Source organism: Vanessa tameamea, chromosome 13 (assembly GCF_037043105.1).
Source record: "Vanessa tameamea isolate UH-Manoa-2023 chromosome 13, ilVanTame1 primary haplotype, whole genome shotgun sequence".
NCBI classification, from domain to species: domain Eukaryota; kingdom Metazoa; phylum Arthropoda; class Insecta; order Lepidoptera; family Nymphalidae; genus Vanessa; species Vanessa tameamea.
In genome coordinates this window covers 5,114,241-5,128,856 of record NC_087321.1, presented here as the reverse complement: position 1 = coordinate 5,128,856, position 14,616 = coordinate 5,114,241, and the positions used below count along the sequence as shown (strand labels likewise).

General features: G+C 32.2%; 1 protein-coding gene across 1 annotated transcript; it reads left to right on the top strand.

Moving 5' to 3' along the window:
* Nucleotides 1-3,681: 3,681 nt before the first annotated feature.
* Nucleotides 3,682-12,336, top strand: LOC113398010 (protein hairy). Its single transcript, XM_026636568.2, has 4 exons — nt 3,682-3,929; nt 10,041-10,136; nt 10,372-10,669; nt 10,950-12,336. Exons 1-4 carry the CDS (start codon nt 3,831-3,833, stop codon nt 11,228-11,230), a joined length of 774 nt encoding a protein of 257 aa, XP_026492353.1. The 5' UTR covers nt 3,682-3,830; the 3' UTR covers nt 11,231-12,336.
* The last annotated feature ends 2,280 nt before the right edge of the window (nt 12,337-14,616 follow it).

Below are 14,616 nucleotides of genomic sequence, written 5' to 3'. Positions count from 1 at the left end.
AATGTTTATTTTGAACTGCCTACACTCTATCCTGCTGAATGACTACGTCAATTACACCCTCATTACAATTAACAGCCGTCTGGCGCTGTGACTAATGTGCGTTTTGGTTCGCATGGTCGATGTATAAGTACTAATTTATCAAGAAATAACTAAATATTTAAGTTTATTTGAATTTATTTAATTATTATACGTTCCGTATGGACAATCGAATTAATTAAACAAAAGATATCAATATGGCTCTTGTGCAACTTTGTTTCATGAGCCAGCATGAGTACATAAATTCAACTACTTGACTAAAATGAGAGTTCATCTGTGCACTACGGATGACAGTTTTTTTATAATCTATGTAAGTAGACGAGTGGTCACCATCATATAAATTGGCGCTGTAAAAAATATTAACCCTTCCTTACATCGCCAATGTAACAACGACTCAACACAACAATTTTCAGTATGGTTGTTTGGCGGTAAAATATATGATTAGTGGATGATACTTACCCAGACGGACTTGCACAAACAAACTGAACTCAACCAATTTAATCGAAATATAGAAACATTTCTGTTCACATAATTTGGTTATCGTGATATTCTAAATACTTTTTAAATTATAATCTATCTCTGATATTGTAAAGTCAGTAGCAGTAAAAGCTATCCACTAGACCAAAACTTACAATTGTAGCTAAGGCTGTTTGAAAAATAAAAATGTTATAAAAGTAATTCACTTATTTAATTGTGTGACATTTTTTAGATATTGACTACAATTTTAAGTTTTGGTGTTCTTAAATATAGTTTTTCTTAGATTTTTGTTTATTTTAAATGCCTTCTTTAGTCATTTTTTTAATTGAAAAGGGAGTTTATCTACATTTTATACTAAAATAAGGTAAAAAAAACCTGAAATAAAATGAATATCTATTTATTAAAGTCGATAAAAATAGATCATCACAAATTTAAAGAAACCTAAACGTAAATTTTCAGAACTAAAACAGCAATGCAATCATAAAATATTTGATACACTTTTGAGATTTTGTCCCGGTTGTACAAATAGATAATATAAAATATAACAAACAATAGAAGATAACGGACTATTTTTCCTTTTTAAAAATTGTTTCTGTTTTACCGCTAGGATTGGCTTAAACAATAACATTGCTCTATTTTAAATGTTTTAATCATTCATGTAGAGCAGGTTGTAAAACTTCTTTTGACTGCTCAACACAAGATTTTTTTAACCAATTTTTAGGACATTTTTTTATATTTACCTTAGTTTTATTTTGAACACATCTTATGAATTACTATTAAAGACCACGAAATGTCAAAATAAATTAATATTTTATGTAGTTATTTTTAAACCCGTATAAAATAAATATATTTGTTTCATATTTTCTAAAGATTAGGAAGTTTGAAGGATTTTAGGAGTTTAATATTGCAATAAACCCGAATTGAATCAAATCCTTTAACGACATCTTTAGGAAATCCTAAAGATTAAATAAATATATTTATTATTTTATATTTCGTCTCTATATTATGTTTGTATCTGTTTCACAATATTCCCGTTTTAATATAATGTATGCAGTACAATTGTTGTTGCGGTGTTTTAAAAGTATTTTTTTGACTTGTCTCGGCGTCAGGTCTGAAGCTAATGACTGTCTTCGTTACATTGTGTTCGACGACAAGCGGTTCGCTTCGGTTCGTAGCTCTACCTACCTCTCACATTGACTGTTTATTTTTCTTCAATATATTCAGCTACAGTGGTTGTGTGGTATTTCAAGGAATTTTAAAATAAACCCTTTTGTCTCTCAGACTTTTATTGCCACCGAGACCAAAACGATTTGACGTATTCAATGACAGGGGTAACTCTATTGCGATTTAGTAAAAATGTACCGCGAAGCCCACAAAATAAGTCATTATATTAGTCACGGTGGAGAAAAGTTTCAAAGAAAGTTTATTTGTTTAACTAATTATTTATTAGGATGACAAGTAACAATGACAGTTGTATCTGCATTCTGTATCATGTCTAAGACGTATACAACCGGCGGCAATAAATTTAATTCAATCATGTAAAATGACAATTAAAAAGTCGCAAAAGCTTGCATGGGTCTACTTTATTGAAGCAAATATTTTGATTTGATTAAATGATGTCAATAAAAATCAACATTTTCCATTTTACCTAGGGCTGTGACGTCTAATTTCGCCTCGGGTTTATTTTTCTCAATTTTTTATATTTGACACAAGAAGCCTAGGAAATCTAGTTAAATATTAAATATAGCTCGTAGTTGTTTTTTTACAGTTAGTGTCTATGAAAATATGAATTATAGTTGATACACCTATTTAATAATTAGTAAATATAAACTGAACGGTAACTATTTCACTAGAAAGTAACTATATTACTGTAACTGAAAAAAATATTTAAACTGTGTAATATCCAAGTGGGTATTATTTTGGCAGAACGAAAAGTGATTTTGAAATTATCGGACGTAGAAAAATGTGCCTATCTGTTGTTAGAATGCATCTAACAGAATACCGTACTTCAAATGTAAAATGCCATAAACACATTTAAAATAGAGCACTGTCTTACAAAACCATTTAAACAGCTTAAAAACACAATGATCACAAATAAAAGAAATATTATTTTGTCCGTTAAATTGTAACAACATTTTTTATAAGACGGTGGCTAATTTTCTAAGAATTTTTACAGTTTAGGCGTGTTTTAATTTTGTGACTTAGGTACTATTAATTTTAAAACGTTCAAACCATTGATGGATGTGGCTTAAATAAACATACAACAAATATGAAAATCATATAAGATTTTAAATTAACATGGTTATTTTTATTACTACAAGTATTTAAAACGGGATATTTACCATAACATCTACCCGAAAACTTCAGCCTCGTGAACAAGACATTCGTAAATAATGTCAAAATATCGAGATCCACTAAATAAAAATAAAACACATGGTAAATATCCCGTTTTAAATACTTGTAGTGATGAAAATCATAGTCATATTTGATTTATACTTACTATATTTTATTATACTTTAACCAGAGTTGCATTAATTATATATTAAAATGATACAGATCTTGTAAGGAAATAGAAAAACGAGTGTAGAGCCTCAGCCTCATAAATATGATTTGATAAAGCATCGACATAAGAAATATAATGATTCTTTTAATATATTCAGACTTAAAAATGAAATAATTTGGTTATGGAAATTTTAATGAAAATTTCAGATTTGGCGTGTAATGGGCTGTGTTCTGATTCCGAACAACGTTTGCATATTATTATGCAAAGCATCTGTCTAGAGAGCAGACTTTGAACTTTGAAGTACGCCGCGCGGCCAAGGGGCAAACAACTAAGGAGCAAATGAAGCTAGAGTCTGCGGTGGCGTCGAGCGATGTCAGCATTCAACTCTATTTGAATTAGGCTAAGCATTTTTCAAAAGCGATGATTTTTTTTGAATGACAAATATATTTATGTTTTGTTAAAATAATGAATTAAATTTTATAAATATAATATATTGGAATGTAAGAAAATGCTACTTCCTATGTAATGTCATATTATATAGGTATTTAGATTTTACTTGAAATATAAATAATTTAATAAAAAAAGAAAATATTTTTTAAATAATAATGACATGTGTCCCGTGTCGTGCTCAAACAACCTAACCGGGCACGCGACTGCAACACGCAGGTCGTACGCGTGCCCTCGCCGATAGCTGCCGACTCGCGCCAGGCGTGCAGCGTGCCAGTCGTGCGACGGCTAGCGCGAGCGTTACACGCGTCATAAGACGATATGCTGTGACAGTTCACACGATTCGCGTGTTCAGTGATTGTTCGTAATGGTGACGGGCATCGGCAGCCCCCAGCAAGGGGTGTCCAACGTGGCTATGAGCCCAACAGGAATGCAGGAGCAGAAGAAAACTGGAGATAATAGACGAGTAAGTTTTTCTTCTCTGTTATTGTAACTACTCTCATGTTATTACCAAGCCTGGTTACATTTTTGTTATGCTAGTCTACTTTTTTAATCATGTTATGTATAATAAATCTCCCAAACTAAATATTATTGCACGGCTCGAAGTAACGACTTTTATTTTGATATTGGTCACTTATTATAGCTTTTCATGGATAAATATATGACGATATGAAAGAGTTCAACGCGTAATTTCAATAGCATTTCTAAGTATTTAAAACCCAAAAGGTTTTTTTTCGTATGTTAAACATTCCTATTTCCTAACATAATGTTTGTTTTATTCGTATAGTTATTATAATTTCTATTCTTTAATAGAAATTATGAATTATTTATCTTTACGATAAATTATATTACACAACCTTGCAACAAAAATATCTTTATAAACCGTAATAAATATTCTCAAAATTACACTAAATGTAAAAACAAATCTTTTCTTGAAAACATGATTATAGAATCACATAACCATCCCACAAACATAGGACAAACACTCGTAGCGATTTTTTTCTTAGTTCAATTTGTATGTAGTTGAAACTATATAATATATACATTTTTGGAAGGCTGTATCTGATTTACCATGAAATGAGTATTGTAAATCATTTTTCCGAATTTTAATGAAACAGAATTAGATGATTTTTTTATGTGTTTGCTACGTAAGCATGTACTTTATTTATCTTACGTTTATGTCCACACGCTTCTGGTTAGCAAGTCGATGTAAACTGCGCAAAGCGAAACGTCACGATTGCAGAAGAATTATTCCACGATTCCTTTAAACCTTCTTGTTTAAATGCTATACAAAACACCTACTATTTGTATTCCGTATATTATTTATAACATTATTCAATTATTTTGATTTGTGACAATATCAAATCCGTTGTCTACGGTTTGATCTCCATCTAAATAGCACAAAGCGAATACTCACCGTTTATCGTGTGGTGTCTTGTTCCATCTCAAGATAAATTGGTTGTCTATTCTTTTTAGGTTTGAGAAAACAAATGTATTTTGTAGCTATTGTGTAAGAACAAACGCGAATTTCGACGTAGAAATCGATTGTGGATAGTGATAATTGATTAAGTAATTATCAATATCTACAGACAAATTTATAATTTTTCATTTTTAATATTTAATACATACCTCTTTACGCTTAAGCTTTTTTTTACATTCTACTGTTAAGTCTAAAAGGATCTATCATGAAATAGGAATTTTAAAGAATTATTCTCAAGATTATTTCATTGCAAATAGAGTAGTTTTATGTCATATTAGGTATTAAAGAGTAAATTCAAGTAGTGAGAAATTACGCGGGCGCTATGAGTCAATGTAAGTGGGCGGCGTGGGCTTCCGTGGGCTAATTGTCGTGGGAACGTGCCCCCGCAACACATTGATAATGTTCGTACACGTCTCATCAAACTACTTATTTCCCACGTACAAATATTTTAAAATGTAATTGCTCACAATGAATATAAAGTCGACACGTGACTGTTCATCGTTAATACAGTAACCGATTATTTATTCACAATAAATTAAAAGATCCAAAGTAAACAAAATATTATTGAACCACTTGAATGGCTTAATGTCATTAATATTCATTAATAAAGGTTTACGATCTTATTATCATAATTAAGAAAAATATTTGTTGCAAACGTTTATTCTCATACGTCATATATTTTGCTTGTGTTTAATGATATAATTAAATCAACATAATATAGCTTATTAGAAAAGCAATTATACGGCGGTGAACGACCAATAAATCAAGAACGCTACATTAAGCACTATACCTGTATAATATATGGTACTATAACAATCGGACGGCGACGAGGGTCGTAAACAAGACGCGTGTAGGAAGCTATTAGAGTAGGCGTACGATCTATCATCGTGCGATAAATATCATCTCAGCAAGATTAGACGGCGGGCGATGCGGCCGCTGCGCCTACGCGCCACTCTCCTGCGCCGCCTACAACGAACAAATGGCCACAGATTAAATTAAACGTTATCGCTCACAATGCCTGCGATCGCATCACATTTGCTTATGAAAAAATATATATACAGTCAAAATCTGTTATAACGACATTGAAGGGACTACTCATATTTAGTCGTAAAAACCGATAGTCGTAACAACCGGTGATGCTTATTTTTTTATGAAGTGGTATTATTGAATGTGTAGGTCATAGGTATTAATAGGCAAAATATATATATTAATGTATGAAATTAAATTATATTTCGTTTATTTCAATAAAAACGTATACGTATTAAGAAAGAACAATGTAATTTTCCTGTATGCATAAAATCTGTAATTTTAGTTTGTTTGGAACACTTCTGTCTTGTATACACATTTTGTAATTCACTTTGGAGTTTAATCAGCGTATCGTTATAATGCATGTGAAACTGTTCATTAAAAAGAACAATCTTGCGTAATACACTAACAGCATTGAGACCATCATTCAAAGTTGCCACTGTAAATTGTTCATCAGTTCGTCATTTTCTTCTTGAACTTCTCGTACAATAGTATAGAAGAAAATCATCAAATCATCTTTCGTAGCCGGTGCACAAATCGCAATAGACCTATCTACATCAATTCACTCGTCTGCTTCAGTAGTAATTGTTTACAATACGACTCAGCTGGTTGTTCTACAGATATAATTCTCCAAAATATTAGCCAAATGTGGTCGTTTAATGCGGTATTTCGTAGTAAGCAATGTCGTACAAAGCAATATTTTTGATGACAGTTATATAGCATTCAGCCGGGACTTTTGATTTTGGTCAATATAACCGATATGCTGTTCTAAACGATGTCGCCATAAACGGTTTTAACTGTATATATATTTTTCACATAATTTGAATTCTTAATTTCAAAATAAATTTATCTTATGATGGCAAATTAATTTTATTTTAATGAACTCTTAAAAAACTCGTAATAATATGTACATAATTCTTGTAGATGTTGTATGTATATTATTACCTCCTATAGAAAATATTTTGACATGCCTGTAGCTTAATGATGATATTAAAGTTTTTAAACGCCATTGGATTTATTGTCGCATCCATGTGTAGCGCATTGCTAGCGCGTGCCGGAAGCGGCGTCCGCTCCCACGCCTTGGCACGCGTCGGGCAATCGCATGCCAGCGGCCAGCGCCGACTCACCCGCGCGTCCTGCCAACTAATGCGGTACATCGCTATTGCGTTCCGACGATGATATTTCGGGCCTTAGACGTTTATTAGTGCAATGTAATGGATGTGGTTTGCAGATTAGCTCAAGCTATTTAAGACAAGGATTGCACTACAATTTATAAATATAAATAAAGTGTAAGGATTTAATTTTAAACGAGATGATAACAAATATATTTTTATTAAAAACCGTACAAGCTAAATTTGGCTCTAAACATATTAACTGTTACTTCGTTTCAAATTCCATTCAAAGTATGATAACTCGATAAAATTGACGTCCATATGGAAAAAGGAATATGCCCAATGCCAGTGGGTATAAACGGAAAATGTGTCACCGCGTCATAGGAGAGCACGCGCGCTAGACGCACGTGTGTCAGCGATGGGTGACGCGGCCGGCGCGGCGCCTCGAACTAATTCCGTGCGCTTGGCGCGTTACGTAAACCTTATATTACCGTCTGAGACTGTTTCTTAACAGACGAACAACGTAAAATATTCCTTGCACAGATTTACGCTACTTTTATTCGACTCATAAACATTGACAAGCTACATTACGGTATTTACATTGTTTACAAACATTTTCAATTAAAATGTAATTGATGGTCTCATTGACAAAATAACTTCGAAAGTTAAATATACCATAACTTTTCAATATGACAATTTATTAGAAAATGTACCATACACTTGAAACTAACTGATATGATGTGTCTGCTTGCTGTTTTGTATCATGCTCGTCACTCCAGCGAGAGAACTTGCAAGGAAGTAGATAACAAAGCGATACTTGATAGTGCGGGCGTGTTACTGCCTTACAGCCGTATCGGGCGAGAGACGCGGGCGCCACGTGCCGCCTTCACGTCCCTCAATTTCAAAACCAGGGCTGTACTTGTCAATGTATGATAAATTCCAATACTAAATATTATATAAAAGTCATGATATTTTTTTTATTTTTATTTTTAAAACAGGCTTAATGTCGATTTTGTAAGAAAATACCGTAATTGAAGGGTGATTGATGTTTATTAGTCAACTTAGAAACGAGAAATGCAAAATAATAAAGGTTATTATTTTACTTCATAAGTTCATTCGAAAAGAACGCTACGGTTTTCCTCGTTCCTGAACCAGTATTCTTGAAGAGCATAGGTAATACAGAGCGGCTCTATGATTAAAATACGCGGCAGAAAAATCAATACATGTGCGTTTGTAGATACAATAGTGACGTATTCAAATGTAGCAACTACAAACACATGCTAGTTCTAAAAGCTGTCCGTCATTTGACTCCTTTATTTGTTCTTTACAAACACGAGTTAGAACAAGGCAGGCCCGTTTTGCTAATCCTTATTGTATTCAAAATTGCATTGTCCTGTCAACTCCATATACAAACTTGACTTAAAGCAAGATAAGAAGAGCTAGCACTTGCATAGTGATAGTGACATCACATTAGCTCTTTACGGAGGATAGATAAAATAATAGCTTCATAGATTTTAGCTTTATACCTAACTAAGAAAAATCTAGTAAAAAGAGAGTCTTCTCTTTGTAAAAATGTTTAAAACAATTTACAGAAAAACCTTTTACATTGCCATAGACGATATATTAATTTTCTTTTTTTCTTTGAAATTATTTTAAGTGTACCTCGTGCCGATTGTAATTATAATAATTTAGAGATTGAGTTAAATTAATGAATGTAATTTATATTAATATACAATACATAAAATTATGTCTTAAAACTGTTTTGTTTATGATATTATTGGTTGTGTATTTCTTTATTTTTATTAATACTGTTTGTGTTTATTCCAATAAACACAAGTAGGCATTACTTGGCAATATTAAGATAAAGCACATTTCATTTAAATTGCTCATTGAAGTATCAACTGATAACAAACCTGACATTAATAAAACGTGATCACCCGCGCATCGGAGGTCGGCTACCAATGTTATCTGCAACTCTGTCTTCTTATAAAACGTCATTAGTTATAATCGATATGGCTGTGAAGAACTTCATAATCTCGATTTGAATATCAAAGATAGGAAAATAAAATATTTAATTTTCGTATTTTTAACTTGTAATGTTCATTATCATTTTTTTTATATACTATATAATTATTATAGGGCTGGCTAGTAATTTCACAGTCGCCAATTCAATGCTGACCCTTAATGCTATTCTTATTTTTTATTATGATTCTAACCATGATCGTTCAGGTCAGTTGTTTCACATCTTAGTATGTTAAGATAATGTCGGTAGCAAGTTTTCTTTCCTTACTATGTGGTTATTTAAGGCAAATAACGATAAATATAAACATATTTAATGATATCAAAGGAAACTTGATAAATTTAAATACACAATTACAAATAAGAGTTGATAGATCTTTATGTTATCACGCGTCATCATAATGTACATAAAGATGACAGGTGGAACATCAAAGCCTTGTACGCTCAGCGCATACGAACATGAAGATAGGCAAACATGAATCACATGTCGCGCGTGACCCGGCGTCACGTCCGCGCCAATCACGGCCTTCACCTTGAGCTGCGCACGCGCTCATTATTGTAGATTAATGGATGCTTTTGTCACGCGTTTTTCTTTAACTTTACTGTTAAAGTAGGATGATAATGGTCTTTGGCAAAATTTTGGTGTTTTGACATAATAATATATTACATCTATTATATTATATAAACTTTGAAAAGTTTTTTATTTAAAATTGAGTTGAATAAAATTCTTTAACCAAAGAGATTTTTAAGTGGTATTTATAACAAATTCGAATGGATAAAAGTTAGCAGTTAATTAGAGAAATATATTTAAAAAAGCATCTGCCTCAATCTAGAATAGAGATGTTTATTTTACAAATTAAGAAATGTACTTCTATGATATACATATTGTAATTACTTTTTCGTCACATACATTAGCCTAATATTTATCTCTTTGTTGCAGAGTAATAAACCTATAATGGAAAAGCGACGTCGGGCGCGCATCAACAACTGCTTAAATGAACTAAAAGCACTTACCCTTGACGCGATGAAAAAAGATGTAAGTATTTTTATAGTTATCATATTATAAATTTCAATATGAGAATACTATGCCCCAAAAGAAAAAATATCTTTCAAAAAAACCTTTTTTACAATATTTTCAAATAAAATTGGTCGAATATTTCAGTTCGAACAATTTACTTAAAAGTATAAGATTTCTACGTTCGACGAAAATAATTCGTTTAATTCCATTACTAAAATATATTGCATTATTATAAAAAAACTCATTGTTTCAGCCGGCTCGCCATTCAAAACTAGAAAAGGCAGACATTTTAGAAATGACGGTGAAATATTTGGAGGGTCTTCGTTCTGAAGGTGCTGGTTCACCGGATAGATTTAAGGCAGGCTATAGGCACTGCTTATCCGAAGTCGCTAAGTTTCCTGGTTTAGATTCGGGATTGAAAAAACGCCTTGTACGACATCTCGAAGGATGTGTGACTAGTCCCGGTACTAGGCCGTTTGCGGCGCCCACGCCCCCGTCGGATATAGAAGATGCAGTTGTTCCTCCTCAACATTCAACCATATTTATTTCGGGTAAGCATATTTGATATTAATCGAAATGTATTGAGACTACAATTGCGACAATTATTTAAAGATTGAGAAAAAAATAGCTACATTTTGAATTAAGAATACCTACTCTTACAAAATACGGTCAGAGTTTGTAGCCCATAATACTGTATTTACTACATTATTCATTTAGACATTGATTTATTTTATTTTTGAACATGAATGAAAAAAGCAAATATTTTAAAAATATATAAAATAAGTAAATATAATACTTTTGAAATATGTTTCATAATTACTTTATTTACAGCTGGTCCCGGTTCTGGAGTTCGACTTGTTCCAACGAGGTTATCAAACGGTGACATTGCTCTCGTATTGCCAGCTGGAGTAAGTGCGAGTACCATCGGCGCCGTTCCTACACTCGTACCACTTTCCCCACGAGATGCCTCTTCATCGTCATCAGAACCTAGATGTTACTCCCCAGCCAGCTCCGGTTGGGGAACACCTCCTCCCCCATCAGAGGAACCCGCGCCCCTCGCATTGGTTACAAGACGACAACCTCAAGAGGAAAAACCCTGGCGACCTTGGTGACAGCCCATTCCCTGTTTATTTATAATCTGTGATATTTGTTTGTAATTGTATGATACAGATTATGTATGAGTGATAGATTTAAAAAGTTCCTATATAAATAAACTATTTTAGAGATTATATTTAGTTTTAGATTGTTCGCTTGGTCAGTACTTGTTCTGTGTTATAACACTAGGTTTTATTAAGCGGTGTTTAAATAAATAAGCCATTTAACTAACAAATAATTCTAGTTTTAGTCTTCCTTGTAAATTAAACTATTGTAGATTAAGAACAATTGTAAATTTCAAATGACATCTAAGGCAGTATTTCATAAATGGGACGGTTGTCCAATATAACTAACTGAATTAAATATATTTTATATTTTAATGATAGCACTTAGTGCCATTTAAATGCATAATATTTGATTTATACGTACTACTAGGTTTGATCATGAAAATATAATATAGGGAATATGTTTTTATAAATCTTTAGAATACAGTACAGTATAATTTGTTATCTAGTGGACTTCTCTGTTAACCTCCATATTCAATAATTTACTTATTTACAGTAAAATATTATGTGTTATATTAATTTGAATAAAATAATTTAATTGAATATTATAGAATTCTTTGTGCCTTATACAGCAAAATCGGATAGTCTTCCAAGTAATATTAAGCATGCGAGTTATATGTATATATTGATGTTAAATAATAGCCATTGAATTAAATACCTAACTATTATTTAACAATAATAGTTGAACAAATGAATAACCTAATACTTATAATTTGTTTAAATAAGAAAATATTTCGTTACCAATTTCATGACAATAAAGTCTTCCATTTTAGTTACCGATTCGTGGACAGTTGTAGAATGAAAATCAATTAACATGACTTTTAAGGGAAATATCTGTAACAATAATCTCGAAATTGTAATTTGCAAATATATTATTATGCTTTGAATATAGTTTTATAATTAAAGATATTTAAGTTTTAAGTGTGTAAATAAGACGTATGTGTAAAACTGAGTTATAGACACAAATGTTTAGTAAAGTGATATTATTTAAACTTAAGATACTTTACCTAAAAGACATATGCCATTTTATGTACAAAATAAATATTAAAACAATCAAACGATTTTTCTTCAAATGCATAATCAGTAAACATGTACACCAAGCAAATGGGAGTCAACAGAAGTAGAGATGAGGAAGTAGACAAACGAATGGAATGAAAGAAAAAAAAAATATAATAATCATTAAAAAAAATCATGAATTTGATTGATTTTTAAGACATTTTCTGCCTCGCACAACCACTCTGTGGAACCAGCTTTCGCCGACGGTTTTTCCGAACCGATAAGACTTGGGAACCTTCAAGAAAAAAGCGTACTCCTTCCTTAAAGGCCGGCAACGCAATTGCAAGCCCCCCGGTGTTGCAGATGTTCATGGGCGGAGGAAATCACTTTCCATCAGGTGAGCCTCCTGCTCGTTTGCCCCCTTTAACATAAAAAAGACAGCTGTTTAGAAAATACGTAGATATACTATTCTTTATCAAAAAAGCATTAGACTTCAAGCGTCCAATGTTGAAAAATTAAAACTTAAATTAAATTTATATGGACATAAATGCCGACGAATGTGTGTACTTATTGCTAAATTATGAGTCTGCTATTGTATATAATAATATAATAACTATTTGTAAGGATTTAATGTAAATAAAATATATCATACCTTATAGCAGATACTTACAATCGATTTTGTTGTCATAAATAAAAAAAAAAACAAAAATAATTATATTGCATCGACATAAAATACTAAAAACAAAATCAGGACGCCCGGGCAGTTGTGGTGGTCGGACTAATTCGTCAAGAGACGTTTAATTATATCTGTTTGTTTGCACTGTCCCGACACTAATAGCAGACTATTGAAAAATTATTGCGGGAGCTGCAATTTACTGTGGAGCAACTACAGCGGTAGTGTTATTATTTTCATGCAAACGTGCCACACAGGTAGCATTCCAAATTAATAGTCTTAAAACCTTTATTTGGACATGAAAATCATTTGAGATAATAAAATGTTCGGACATACCTGATTGAATTCATTGAGGAGTAGTATTGGATACAAAAATATATCTACATGTTTTGAGTTACGTTGACCTACTTCGAATGAATGAAATGATGAATCAACTTATTATAGGATGATATTTCACCCAGTTTAAGTTAAAAAACCATATGGACCAATCAATTACATAAATTAGCCTATTTATTTTGTATCAGTCAATTCAAGAACTTATAGATTTATGTTACTGAGGTTTAAAATCTATTGATGAAAATGAAAAATCACATTATTTTAATCTTATTCAGAAAAGTTTTTGAATTATTAATTTCGTAATAAAATTAGCACATGAAAGATAATATATAAAAAAAAAACACAATTGCACACATACGGCATGCTTGCTTTCGGATAATAATACGCATATTACGTGTCCATTAAAATTCATAAGACCTGTAATGAATACAGAATCGCTCTCTAACGATCAGTGTCATAATTGAAATGTTATTTTTTTATAATTTTTTGGAACATCTGTCGAACCACCCAAGTGGACGCCAAAGTCTTCCGTTTTTATGAGCAATTTTAAAATTCGTAATTTGTTATAATAGCATATAATTCGAACTTAAACATTAATTGTTCGAAATGTTTGACGCATTTGATAACTTCTCGGTTGATGTTCTGATCGGGCCAAGATACGACTTCTTGTATGAGGTCAGATATCATTTGGGAATTAATCTGTAGGTAACATGACTTTATTACCAATCATTCAAACGGGAATGCATGTAGGCATTGAGTTGCATATAAATTGAAGTTGTCAAGCGAATCGGCGGCCCTCATGCGGCTCTGACTGACGGCTCCTCGTTACCGAAAGGTCGTTGCTTGCTCGATGTCATTCTTTTTTTCTCTTTTGTTCGTATCGGTGATGGAGGCCAATTAATCAGTGTTATGACGCGTGACAAGACGTAATGAGCGCTCGGATTGGTCTCTCATGCAGAGAATACGAACTGTCTATAATGACACTAACTTTCGAAGTTGTTAATTTCAGGTACTCAATAGTATGAATTGAGTTTCAGTTTAGGCTATATTGTACCAAGTATGTATAACTTTTTTTTTTTGATTAGGATTATTGTTCTATCTTGATATTCTAAGTAAAGTCACAGCCTATAAATGCTGCCCTCTCGATCAAAAGCCTACTCTCATCTTGAGAAGAAGGATTGGAACTTTTTCACCACGCTGCTCGATAAAGGTTTGTTGGATACACATATTTTACAATCACCCAACACATGCAGGTTTCCATACAAGTTTTTCTTCACCACCGAGCAAGGAGTGAATTCTAAACACAAAAAGCACATAAAAAATAAGTGTTGCT